The sequence below is a fragment of the Bombina bombina genome, chromosome 2 (genome assembly GCF_027579735.1).
Source record: "Bombina bombina isolate aBomBom1 chromosome 2, aBomBom1.pri, whole genome shotgun sequence".
NCBI lineage: Eukaryota > Metazoa > Chordata > Amphibia > Anura > Bombinatoridae > Bombina > Bombina bombina.
This window is the reverse complement of record NC_069500.1, coordinates 61,871,049-61,885,357: the sequence shown is the minus strand read 5'-3', so window position 1 is coordinate 61,885,357 and position 14,309 is coordinate 61,871,049. Positions and strand designations below refer to the sequence as shown.

Here is a 14,309-nt window from a genome sequence, read left to right as displayed (position 1 = left end):
GTTGCTCAGGGAGGCTTTGGCTGCTCTGAATGAATGTGTACAATCGCAGGGCCAGAGAAATTGTGTAGACTGGATAAATAATATGCAGTGCCGGTGTGTACTGATGTTTTTCCAATACCTAAAGAGGTTTACTAAAAAATTTTTTTTTAATAAGGAATGGGATAGACCAGGTGTGCCGTTGTCTTCCCCTCCTATTTTTTAGAAGAATGTTTTCTAATAGTTACCACCACACAGGACTTCTGGCAGACAGTTCCTAAGGTGGAGAGAAGAGTTTCTACTCTAGCTAAGCGTACCACTACCTCTGACGAGGACAGTTGTGCTTTTTAGATCCAATGGATAAAAAATGTTTATTCAACAGGGTTTTATCCTGCAGCCCCTTGCATACATTGCTTCTGTCACTGCTGCTGCGGCGTTCTGGGTTGAGTCTCTTGATGAGGCTTTACAGTTAAGCGACTCCATTGGATGAATATATTTGACAAGCTTATGCTAGCCAATTCCTTTGTTTTCTGATGCCTTGTTCATTTGACTAGACTAACGGCTAAGAATTCTGTTTTTTACTATACTGGCGCGCAGAGCGCTATGGCTTATATCATGGTCAGCTGTCGTGACTTTAATAAATAAGCTACTTAACTTCCCTTCAAGGGGCAGACCCTATTCGGGCCTGGTTTGAAGGAGATTATTGCTTATATCACTGGAGGAAAAAGTCATGCCCTTCCTCAGGATAGGTCTAAATCAAGGGCAAAAAAAAAAAAAAAAAGTCTAATTTTCGTACCTTTTAAAAACTTCAGGGCAGGTGTGGCATCCTCTTCCTCTAAGGCAAAACAAGAGGGAATTTTTGCTCAGTCCAAGGCGGTCTGGAGACAATCGGACCTGGAACAAAGATAAGCAGGCCAAGGAGCCTGCTGCTGCCTCTAAGGCAGCATGAAGGAACGGACCCCTATCCGGTAACGGATCCTATAGGGGGCAGACTTTCATTCTTTGCCCAGGCGTAGGCAAGAGATGCCCAGGATCCCTAGGCATTGGAATTTATATCCCAGAGATATCTTCTGGATTTCAAAGATTCCCCCCCAAAAAAAGGGGAGATTTCGCCTTTCACAATTATCTGCAAACCAGATAAAGAAGGAGGCATTCTTACATTGTGTATGAGATCCATCCAGTTCCAAGAGAGGAACAGGGACAGAGTTTTTACTCAAATCTGTTTGTGGTTCCCAAGGAGAGGGAACCTTCAGACCTATTTTGGATCTAAAGATCTTAAACAAATTCCTCAGAATTCCGTCATTTAAGATGGAAACTATTCGTACCATCTTAACTATGATCCAGGAGAGTCAATAGAGGACTACAATGGATTTGAAGGATGCTTATCCTCACATTGTGATGCATAAAGATCACCATCGTTTTTCAGGTTTGCCTTTCTAGACAGGCATTACCAGTTTGTAGCTCTTTCCTTTGGGATATCTACAGCCCCAAGAATCTTTATGGAGGTTCTGGGGTCGCTTTGGCGGTCCTTAGACCGCGGGGCATAGAAGTGGCCCCTTATTTAGACGACATCCTGATACAGGCGTCAAACATCCAAATTGCCCAGTCTCATACGGACGTAGTACTGGCATTTCTGAGATCACATGGGTGGAAAGTGAACAAGGAAAGAGTTCTCTATCCCCAATCTCAAGGGTTTCCCTCCTAGGGACTCTGATAGATTCTGTAGAAATGAAAATTTACCTGACGGAGTCCAGGTTGTCAAAGTTTCTAAATTTCTGCCGTGTTTTTTTCATCCCATCCGCGCCCTTCGGTGGCTCAGTACATGAATGAAATCGGCTTAATGGTAGCGGCAAGGGACATAGTACCGTTTGCACGTCTACATTTCAGACCGCTGCAACTATGCATGCTCAGTCAGAGGAACGGGGATTACACAGATTTGTCCCCCTGTTAAACCTGGACCAAGAGACCAGAGATTCTCTTCTCTGGTGACTATGTCAGGTCCATCTGTCCAAGGGTATGACCTTCCGCAGGTCAGATGGGACAATTGTTACAATAGATGCCAGCCTTTTAGGTTGGGATGCAGTCTGGAACTCCCTGAAGGCTCAGGGATAGTGGACTTAGGAGGAGACCCTCCTTCTAATAAATATTCTGGAACTGGGAGTGATATTCCATGCTCTTCAGACTTGGCCTCAGTTAGCAACTCTGAGGTACATCATACTCAGTCGGACAATATACACGACTGTGGCTTACATCAGCCATCAAGGGGGAACAGAAGTTCCCTAGCGATGTTAGAAGTCTTACAATAATTTACTGGACAGAGACTCACTCTTGTCTATCAGCTATCCATATCCCAGGTGTTGAGAACTGGGAGGTGGATTTTCTAAGTCGTCAGACTTTTCTTCCGGGGGAGTGGGATTTCCTCCGGAGGTCAAGACCAAGCAGGAGAGGGCTTTGGTGTTTTTGACAGCGCCTGCGTAGCCACGCAGGACCTGGTATGCAGATCTGGTGGACATGTCATCCTTTCCATCACGGTCTCTGCTTCAGAGACAGGTCCCTTTACCTCAGGGTCCTTTCAACCATCTAAATAGAATCAATCTGAGATGGACTGCCTGGAGACTGAACGCTTGATGTTATGAAAGCATGGCTTCTCCGAGTCAGTCATTGATACCTTAATACAGACATGAAAGCCTGTCTCTAGGAAAATTGAACATAGATATGGTGTAAATATCTGATTGTTATGAATCCAAGGGTTACTCATGGAGTAAAGTCTGGATTCCCAGGATATTATCTTTTCTCCAAGATGTTTTTGAGAAAAGGGTTGTCAGCTAATTCCTTAAAAGGGGACAGATTTTTACTCTGTCTATTTTTTTGCACAAGCGTCTGGCAGGTATTCTAGACGTTCAGGCATTTGGTCAGGCTTTGGTTAGATCCAAGCCTGTGTTTAAAACTGTTGCTCCGCCATGGAGCTTAAACCTGATTCTTAAGGTTCTTCAAGAAGTTCCGTTTGAACCTTTTTTGTTCCATAGATATCAATCTTTATCTTGGAAAGTTCCTTTTGGGTAGCTAATTCCTCGACTCGTAGAGTCTCCAAGTTATCTGTGTTACAATGTGATTCTCCTTATCTGGTCCTTCGTACGGATAAGGTAGTCCTGCGTACCAACCTGGGTTTTTTCCTAAGGTGGTATCTAACAAGTACATCACTCAAGAGATAGTTGTTCCATGCTTGTATCCTAATCCTTCCTCAAAGAAGGAACGTCTATTACACAATATTGGACGTGGTTTGTGCTTTAAAGTTTTACTTACAAGCTACTACGGTTTTCATCAAACGTTCACCTTGTTTGTTGTCTATTCTGGACAGAGGAGAGGTCAAAAGACTTCAGCAGCCTCTCTGTCTTTTTGGTTAAAAAGCATAATTCATTTAGCTTATGAGACTGCTGGACAGCAGCCTCCTAAAGGGATTACAGCTCATTCTACTAGAGCTGTGGTTTTCACTTGGGCCTTTTTTAAATGTGGCTTCTGTTGAACAGATTTACAAGACGGAGTCTTGGTCTGCGCTTCATACTTTTCAAATTTAACAAATTTGATACCTTGCTTCTTCGGAGGCTATTTTTGGGAGAAAGGGTTTTTTACAGGCAGTGGTAACTTCCGTTTAAGTACCTGCCTTGTCCCTCCCATCATCCGTGTACTTTAGCTTTGGTATTGGTATTCCATAAGTAATGGATGATCCGTGGACTGGATACACTTAACAAGAGAAAACATAATTTATGCTTACCTGATAAATTTATTTCTCTTGTAGTGTATCCAGTCCACGGCCCGCCCTGTCACTTTAAGGCAGGTAATTTTTTCATTTGAACTACAGTCACCACTGCACCCTATGGTTTTTCCTTTCTCTGCATGTTTTCCGTCGAATGACTGAATATGGCAGTTAGGGGAGGAGCTATATAGCAGCTTTGCTGTGGGTGGACTCTTGCAGCTTCCTGTTGGGAAGGAGAATATATTCCATAAGTAATGGATGATCCGTGGACTGGATACACTACAAGGGAAATAAATTTATCAGGTAAGCATAAATTATGTTTTTTTACTAGACTGTCCCTTTAAATCAAACAGTATTATCATTTGGATAAGATCATAAAAAAAGAAAAAAGGAATTACCTAAAGACAAAATCGGCTTTATCTATTTCTCTCCCACATCTACTCTTCTTTAATATTCCTCCGTTCCCGATCACAGCGCACTTCTTAAACTGGGACCGAGCATAGGGCATATCCTATAATAAAAAAATTAAAAAAAGACGGTTAACAACAGAAAACAAATCTGTGACATATCGTTAATGGGTAAATATAACTAAGTATTTGAGCTGCAACAGAGATGTAGCTAAATTAATTAGCAATTAGTGAGCCAAGTTTGGATACAAAATGGAATTATAAAGCTACGCAGCTAATCCGTGGTAGCGTTACTGCACATTAGACACAAATAGTGGCACAGAATCTGCTGATCTCACAAATTATGTTCTGCACAGCAGATTGTATAAAAAAATACATTCAACATAAAATGGTTCTTTTTAGAGAATAGTGTGAAAAGTATCTGCTGGCAAAAATAAACACACAATAATAAAAAATGTGCATACTTATGAGTTAAACCCCCCCCAACTATGATGACATTTAAAGATAAATAAACTTTAAAAAAAAATATTTCATTATTCAGATAAAGCAGACAATTTTAAACAACTTTCTAATTTACTCCTATCTTTATTTTTTCTTTGTTCTCTTGGTATCTTTACTTGAAAGCAGGAATGTAAGCTTAGGAGCTGGCCCATTTTTGGTTCAGCGCCTGGGTAGCGCTTGCTGATTTGTGGCTACATTGGAGTAAATTAGAAAGTTGCTTAAAATTGCATGCCCTATCTGAATCATGAAAGAAAACAAGATTACAAGTAGAATGCAATTGATAGTGAAGGGTGGATTTTTTTAGCGTGACCTTGAGCAAAGAATAAAGCACAATCTGGTATTATAAGTGGATTTAGCCAAAGCTGAGCCTAAGGTGCTTGTACCATCTGGTAATGACTCAATTTGTTAATTGGTGACATGACACAAACCCCACTGATGATCTGCACAGCTGCATTATTTAACATGTGGGTGCAGTGAAAATATCTAGCTATGCTTCACATGCAGTGCAAATGTTAACACTAAAACAGTGATAACTCTTAATAGAAGCATTTTTGCCAATACATGTATATTACAAATATGTTTCTATTCAAAGATGCAATAAATCTATGTGCATTTATATTTTGACTGGAATGTCCTTTTAAGTTTGTTTTCTTACTGTCTTAAGAGTCAGTTCTAGAACAACAAATGCTTCTGCTCCTGAAATGAACACAGGACTGAGATTTAGTGCTACTAACATATGCCACTTGTGGTGGGCTCACCAGTTCAGATCAGTGTTTTGTTGCTCTAAGCCTTATCTATGTGCTTAGCTCATTTGTAGGGTGAGTATGAGGATCAGTTCAAGCACATAGGCCCCAATGCAAACAACCAGGATTCTAGGGAAAAGAATATTACAACAGTACAGGGGGTCGATCCGATAAAAATCGTTGCCCGCAAAAGCCGGCGACGCCAATATTTGCGCGGGTTTGGTATCACATATACGGAGTAACCTAGAAGTTACGCGCGTATATTTCTGCCGTCGCCCGTAGTTTTTTGGGCCATAGGCAGGTATACCAAACCCCCGCAGTTTGGTATCCAATATGCAGCGTAAGGACTTACGTGGCGAAAATGGAGAAAACTTACTCCATTTTCACCTCGCCACAAAAAGCAGCCGTAAGAAGCCTTACGCTGACTATTGGAGACCCGTAACTTCCTAAACTGGCTGCTAAAATAAACCTAACACCTAACGCATGCACAATGTCTATCTCCCTGTCAACCGCGATCTTCTAAAATAAACCTAACACCTAACGCATGCGCAATGTCTATCTCCCTGTCAACCGCGATCTGCTAAAATAAACCTAACACCTAACGCATGCGCAATGTCTATCTACCTGTCAACCGCGATCCCCCCCCCCCCGAAATCCCTAATAAAGTTATTAACCCCTAAACCGCCGCTCCCGGACCCCGCCGCCATCTACATAAACTAACCCCCTACTGTGAGCCCCTAAAACCGCCGCCATCTACCTTATCTATCCCCTAATCTGACCCCTTACACCGCCGCCACCTATATAAAAATTATTAACCCCTAATCTAATCCCCCTATACCGCCGCCAGCTATATTAATATTATTAACCCCTAATGTAAGCCCCTTACACCGCCGCCATCTCTATTAAAATGATTAACCCCTAATTTAATCTACGTACCCCGCCGCCAGCTATATTATCTATATTAACCCTAAGTATATTATAGTTAATATAGGTATTACATTATATATATTAACCCTAATTATATTAGGGTTAATATAGTTAATATAGTTACTATAGTATTTATATTAACTATATTAACTCTATCTAACCCTAACACCCCTAACTAAATTTATATTAAATTAGTCTAATTCATTTATAAACTAAAATATTCCTATTTAAATCTAAATACTTACCTATAAAATAAACCCTAAGATAGCTACAATATAATTAATAATTACATTGTAGCTATGTTAGGGTTAATATTTATTTTACAGGTAAATTGTTAATTATTTTAACTAGGTATAATAGATATTAAATAGTTATTAACTATTTAATATCTACCTAGTTAAAATAATTACCCAATTACCTGTAAAATAAATCCTAACCTAAGTTACAAATACACCTACACTATCAATAAATTTAATAAACTACAAACATCTATCTAAAAATACAATTAAATTAACTAAACTAAATTACAAAAACAAACAAACACTAAATTACAAAAAATAAAAAAAAGATTACAAGATTTTTAAGCTAATTACACCTATTCTAAGCCCCCTAATAAAATAATAAACCCCCAAAATAAAAAAAATTCCCTGCCCTATTCTAAATTAAACAAATTTCAAAGCTCTTTACCTTACCAGCCCTTAAAAGGGCCTTTTGTGGGGCATGCCCCAAAGAATTCAGCTCTTTTGCATACAAATACAATACCCCCCCCATTACAACCCACCACCCACATACCCCTATTCTAAAACCACCCAAACCCCCCTTAAAAAAGCCTAACACTACCCCCCTGAAGATCTCCCTACCTTGTCTTCACCACACCGGGCCGAACTCCTGATCCGATCCGGGCGATGTCTTCCTCCAAGCGGCAAAGAAGAATTCTTCCTCCGGCGATGTCTTCCTCCAAGCGGCAAAGAAGAATTCTTCCTCCGGCGACGTCTTCCTCCAAGCGGCAGCAAAGTCTTCATTCTTCCGGCGGCATCTTCAATCTTCTTTCTTCGCTCCGCCGCCGCGGAGCATCCATCCCGGCCGACTGCTGTACTACGAATGAGGTACCTTTAAATGACGTCATCCAAGATGGCGTCCGCCGAATTCCGATTGGCTGATAGGATTCTATCAGCCAATCGGAATTAAGTTAGAAAAATCTGATTGGCTGATTGAATCAGCCAATCAGATTCAAGTTCAATCCGATTGGCTGATCCGAACAGCCAATCAGATTGAGCTGGCATTCTATTGGCTGATCGGAACAGCCAATAGAATGCGAGCTCAATCTGATTGGCTGATTGGATCAGCCAATCGGATTGAACTTGAATCTGATTGGCTGATTCAATCAGCCAATCAGATTTTTCTAACTTAATTCCGATTGGCTGATAGAATCCTATCAGCCAATCGGAATTCGGCGGACGCCATCTTGGATGACATCATTTAAAGGTACCTCATTCGTAGTACAGTAGTCGGCCAGGATGGATGCTCCGCGGCGGCGGAGCGAAGAAAGAAGATTGAAGATGCCGCCGGAAGAATGAAGACTTTGCTGCCGCTTGGAGGAAGACGTCGCCGGAGGAAGAATTCTTCTTTGCCGCTTGGAGGAAGACATCGCCGGAGGAAGAATTCTTCTTTGCCGCTTGGAGGAAGACATCGCCCGGATCGGATCAGGAGTTCGGCCCGGTGTGGTGAAGACAAGGTAGGGAGATCTTCAGGGGGTAGTGTTAGGCTTTTTTAAGGGGGGTTTGGGTGGTTTTAGAATAGGGGTATGTGGGTGGTGGGTTGTAATGGGGGGGGTATTTTATTTGTATGCAAAAGAGCTGAATTCTTTGGGGCATGCCCCACAAAAGGCCCTTTTAAGGGCTGGTAAGGTAAAGAGCTTTGAAATTTGTTTAATTTAGAATAGGGCAGGGAATTTTTTTTATTTTGGGGGTTTATTATTTTATTAGGGGGCTTAGAATAGGTGTAATTAGCTTAAAAATCTTGTAATCTTTTTTTATTTTTTGTAATTTAGTGTTTTTTTTTTTGTAATTTAGTTTAGTTAATTTAATTGTATTTTTAGATAGATGTTTGTAGTTTATTAAATTTATTGATAGTGTAGGTGTATTTGTAACTTAGGTTAGGATTTATTTTACAGGTAATTGGGTAATTATTTTAACTAGGTAGATATTAAATAGTTAATAACTATTTAATATCTATTATACCTAGTTAAAATAATTAACAATTTACCTGTAAAAACAGAATTTATGTTTACCTGATAAATTACTTTCTCCAACGGTGTGTCCGGTCCACGGCGTCATCCTTACTTGTGGGATATTCTCTTCCCCAACAGGAAATGGCAAAGAGCCCAGCAAAGCTGGTCACATGATCCCTCCTAGGCTCCGCCTACCCCAGTCATTCGACCGACGTTAAGGAGGAATATTTGCATAGGAGAAACCATATGGTACCGTGGTGACTGTAGTTAAAGAAAATAAATTATCAGACCTGATTAAAAAAACCAGGGCGGGCCGTGGACCGGACACACCGTTGGAGAAAGTAATTTATCAGGTAAACATAAATTCTGTTTTCTCCAACATAGGTGTGTCCGGTCCACGGCGTCATCCTTACTTGTGGGAACCAATACCAAAGCTTTAGGACACGGATGAAGGGAGGGAGCAAATCAGGTCACCTAAATGGAAGGCACCACGGCTTGCAAAACCTTTCTCCCAAAAATAGCCTCAGAAGAAGCAAAAGTATCAAACTTGTAAAATTTGGTAAAAGTGTGCAGTGAAGACCAAGTCGCTGCCCTACATATCTGATCAACAGAAGCCTCGTTCTTGAAGGCCCATGTGGAAACCACAGCCCTAGTGGAATGAGCTGTGATTCTTTCGGGAGGCTGCCGTCCGGCAGTCTCGTAAGCCAATCTGATGATGCTTTTAATCCAAAAAGAGAGAGAGGTAGAAGTTGCTTTTTGACCTCTCCTTTTACCAGAAAAAACAACAAACAAGGAAGATGTTTGTCTAAAATCCTTTGTAGCATCTAAATAGAATTTTAGAGCGCGAACAACATCCAAATTGTGCAACAAACGTTCCTTCTTTGAAACTGGTTTCGGACACAGAGAAGGTACGATAATCTCCTGGTTAATGTTTTTGTTAGAAACAACTTTTGGAAGAAAACCAGGTTTAGTACGTAAAACCACCTTATCTGCATGGAACACCAGATAAGGAGGAGAACACTGCAGAGCAGATAATTCTGAAACTCTTCTAGCAGAAGAAATTGCAACTAAAAACAAAACTTTCCAAGATAATAACTTAATATCAACGGAATGCAAGGGTTCAAACGGAACCCCCTGAAGAACTGAAAGAACTAAATTGAGACTCCAAGGAGGAGTCAAAGGTTTGTAAACAGGCTTAATTCTAACCAGAGCCTGAACAAAGGCTTGAACATCTGGCACAGCAGCCAGTTTTTTGTGAAGTAACACCGACAAGGCAGAAATCTGTCCCTTCAGGGAACTTGCAGATAATCCTTTTTCCAATCCTTCTTGAAGGAAGGATAGAATCCTAGGAATCTTAACCTTGTCCCAAGAGAATCCTTTAGATTCACACCAACAGATATATTTTTTCCAAATTTTGTGGTAAATCTTTCTAGTTACAGGCTTTCTGGCCTGAACAAGAGTATCAATAACAGAATCTGAGAACCCTCGCTTCGATAAAATCAAGCGTTCAATCTCCAAGCAGTCAGCTGGAGTGAAACCAGATTCTGATGTTCGAACGGACCCTGAACAAGAAGGTCTCGTCTCAAAGGTAGCTTCCAAGGTGGAGCCGATGACATATTCACCAGATCTGCATACCAAGTCCTGCGTGGCCACGCAGGAGCTATCAAGATCACCGACGCCCTCTCCTGATTGATCCTGGCTACCAGCCTGGGGATGAGAGGAAACGGCGGGAACACATAAGCTAGTTTGAAGGTCCAAGGTGCTACTAGTGCATCCACTAGAGCCGCCTTGGGATCCCTGGATCTGGACCCGTAGCAAGGAACTTTGAAGTTCTGACGAGAGGCCATCAGATCCATGTCTGGAATGCCCCACAGCTGAGTGACTTGGGCAAAGATTTCCGGATGGAGTTCCCACTCCCCCGGATGCAATGTCTGACGACTCAGAAAATCCGCTTCCCAATTTTCCACTCCTGGGATGTGGATAGCAGACAGGTGGCAGGAGTGAGACTCCGCCCATAGAATGATTTTGGTCACTTCTTCCATCGCTAGGGAACTCCTTGTTCCCCCCTGATGGTTGATGTACGCAACAGTTGTCATGTTGTCTGATTGAAACCGTATGAACTTGGCCCTCGCTAGCTGAGGCCAAGCCTTGAGAGCATTGAATATCGCTCTCAGTTCCAGAATATTTATCGGTAGAAGAGATTCTTCCCGAGACCAAAGACCCTGAGCTTTCAGGGATCCCCAGACCGCGCCCCAGCCCATCAGACTGGCGTCGGTCGTGACAATGACCCACTCTGGTCTGCGGAATGTCATCCCTTGTGACAGGTTGTCCAGGGACAGCCACCAACGGAGTGAGTCTCTGGTCCTCTGATTTACTTGTATCTTCGGAGACAAGTCTGTATAGTCCCCATTCCACTGACTGAGCATGCACAGTTGTAATGGTCTTAGATGAATGCGCGCAAAAGGAACTATGTCCATTGCCGCTACCATCAACCCGATCACTTCCATGCACTGGGCTATGGAAGGAAGAGGAACGGAATGAAGTATCCGACAAGAGTCTAGAAGCTTTGTTTTTCTGGCCTCTGTCAGAAAAATCCTCATTTCTAAGGAGTCTATTATTGTTCCCAAGAAGGGAACCCTTGTTGACGGGGATAGAGAACTCTTTTCCACGTTCACTTTCCACCCGTGAGATCTGAGAAAGGCCAGGACAATGTCCGTGTGAGCCTTTGCTTGAGGAAGGGACGACGCTTGAATCAGAATGTCGTCCAAGTAAGGTACTACAGCAATGCCCCTTGGTCTTAGCACAGCTAGAAGGGACCCTAGTACCTTTGTGAAAATCCTTGGAGCAGTGGCTAATCCGAAAGGAAGCGCCACGAACTGGTAATGTTTGTCCAGGAATGCGAACCTTAGGAACCGATGATGTTCCTTGTGGATAGGAATATGTAGATACGCATCCTTTAAATCCACCGTGGTCATGAATTGACCTTCCTGGATGGAAGGAAGAATAGTTCGAATGGTTTCCATCTTGAACGATGGAACCTTGAGAAACTTGTTTAAGATCTTGAGATCTAAGATTGGTCTGAACGTTCCCTCTTTTTTGGGAACTATGAACAGATTGGAGTAGAACCCCATCCCTTGTTCTCTTAATGGAACCGGATGAATCACTCCCATTTTTAACAGGTCTTCTACACAATGTAAGAATGCCTGTCTTTTTATGTGGTCTGAAGACAACTGAGACCTGTGGAACCTCCCCCTTGGGGGAAGTCCCTTGAATTCCAGAAGATAACCTTGGGAGACTATTTCTAGCGCCCAAGGATCCAGAACATCTCTTGCCCAAGCCTGAGCGAAGAGAGAGAGTCTGCCCCCCACCAGATCCGGTCCCGGATCGGGGGCCAACATTTCATGCTGTCTTGGTAGCAGTGGCAGGTTTCTTGGCCTGCTTTCCCTTGTTCCAGCCTTGCATTGGTCTCCAAGCTGGCTTGGCTTGAGAAGTATTACCCTCTTGCTTAGAGGACGTAGCACCTTGGGCTGGTCCGTTTCTACGAAAGGGACGAAAATTAGGTTTATTTTTTGCCTTGAAAGGCCGATCCTGAGGAAGGGCGTGGCCCTTACCCCCAGTGATATCAGAGATAATCTCTTTCAAGTCAGGGCCAAACAGCGTTTTCCCCTTGAAAGGAATGTTAAGTAGCTTGTTCTTGGAAGACGCATCAGCCGACCAAGATTTCAACCAAAGCGCTCTGCGCGCCACGATAGCAAACCCAGAATTCTTAGCCGCTAACCTAGCCAATTGCAAAGTGGCGTCTAGGGTGAAAGAATTAGCCAATTTGAGAGCATTGATTCTGTCCATAATCTCCTCCAAAGGAGGAGAATCACTATCGACCGCTCTTATCAGATCATCGAACCAGAAACATGCGGCTGTAGCGACAGGGACAATGCATGAAATTGGTTGTAGAAGGTAACCTTGCTGAACAAACATCTTTTTAAGCAAACCTTCTAATTTTTTATCCATAGGATCTTTGAAAGCACAACTATCCTCTATGGGTATAGTGGTGCGTTTGTTTAAAGTGGAAACCGCTCCCTCGACCTTGGGGACTGTCTGCCATAAGTCCTTTCTGGGGTCGACCATAGGAAACAATTTTTTAAATATGGGGGGAGGGACGAAAGGAATACCGGGCCTTTCCCATTCTTTATTAACAATGTCCGCCACCCGCTTGGGTATAGGAAAAGCTTCTGGGAGCCCCGGCACCTCTAGGAACTTGTCCATTTTACAAAGTTTCTCTGGGATGACCAACTTGTCACAATCATCCAGAGTGGATAATACCTCCTTAAGCAGAAAGCGGAGATGTTCCAACTTAAATTTAAATGCAATCACATCAGGTTCAGCCTGTTGAGAAATGTTCCCTGAATCAGTAATTTCTCCCTCAGACAAAACCTCCCTGGCCCCATCAGACTGGGTTAGGGGCCCTTCAGAAATATTATTATCAGCGTCGTCATGCTCTTCAGTATCTAAAACAGAGCAGCCGCGCTTACGCTGATAAGTGTTCATTTTGGCTAAAATGTTTTTGACAGAATTATCCATTACAGCCGTTAATTGTTGCATAGTAAGGAGTATTGGCGCGCTAGATGTACTAGGGGCCTCCTGAGTGGGCAAGACTCGTGTAGACGAAGGAGGGAATGATGCAGTACCATGCTTACTCCCCTCACTTGAGGAATCATCTTGGGCATCATTATCATTATCACATAAATCACATTTATTTAAATGAATAGGAATTCTGGCTTCCCCACATTCAGAACACAGTCTATCTGGTAGTTCAGACATGTTAAACAGGCATAAACTTGATAACAAAGTACAAAAAACGTTTTAAAATAAAACCGTTACTGTCACTTTAAATTTTAAACTGAACACACTTTATTACTGCAATTGCGAAAAAACATGAAGGAATTGTTCAAAATTCACCAAATTTTCACCACAGTGTCTTAAAGCCTTAAAAGTATTGCACACCAAATTTGGAAGCTTTAACCCTTAAAATAACGGAACCGGAGCCGTTTTCAACTTTAACCCCTTTACAGTCCCTGGTATCTGCTTTGCTGAGACCCAACCAAGCCCAAAGGGGAATACGATACCAAATGACGCCTTCAGAAAGTCTTTTCTAAGTATCAGAGCTCCTCTCACATGCGACTGCATGCCATGCCTCTCAAAAACAAGTGCGCCACACCGGCGCGAAAATGAGGCTCTGCTTATGCTTTGGGAAAGCCCCTAAGAATAAGGTGTCTAAAACAGTGCCTGCCGATATTATTATATCAAAATACCCAGATAAAATGATTCCTCAAGGCTAAATATGTGTTAATAATGAATCGATTTAGCCCAGAAAAAGTCTACAGTTTTAATAAGCCCTTGTGAAGCCCTTATTTACGATCGTAATCAACATGGCTTACCGGATCCCATAGGGAAAATGACAGCTTCCAGCATTACATCGTCTTGTTAGAATGTGTCATACCTCAAGCAGCAAGAGACTGCACACTGTTCCCCCAACTGAAGTTAATTGCTCTCAACAGTCCTGTGTGGAACAGCCATGGATTTTAGTGACGGTTGCTAAAATCATTTTCCTCATACAAACAGAAATCTTCATCTCTTTTCTGTTTCTGAGTAAATAGTACATACCAGCACTATTTCAAAATAACAAACTCTTGATTGAATAATAAAAACTACAGTTAAACACTAAAAAACTCTAAGCCATCTCCGTGGAGATGTTGCCTGTACAACGGCAAAGA

At 42.2% G+C, this 14,309-nt stretch overlaps 1 protein-coding gene across 2 annotated transcripts in view; it reads right to left on the bottom strand.

Annotated features, from left to right (window-relative positions):
- The window catches only part of ST8SIA5 (ST8 alpha-N-acetyl-neuraminide alpha-2,8-sialyltransferase 5), a 208,779-nt gene that overhangs the window by 34,806 nt on the left and 159,664 nt on the right, over positions 1-14,309 (bottom strand). For both annotated transcript variants that reach the window (XM_053701078.1, XM_053701079.1), the window contains one exon: positions 4,129-4,241. In XM_053701078.1, coding sequence (XP_053557053.1) covers positions 4,129-4,241 — 113 coding nt within the window. The remainder of the gene's footprint in view (positions 1-4,128; positions 4,242-14,309) is intronic.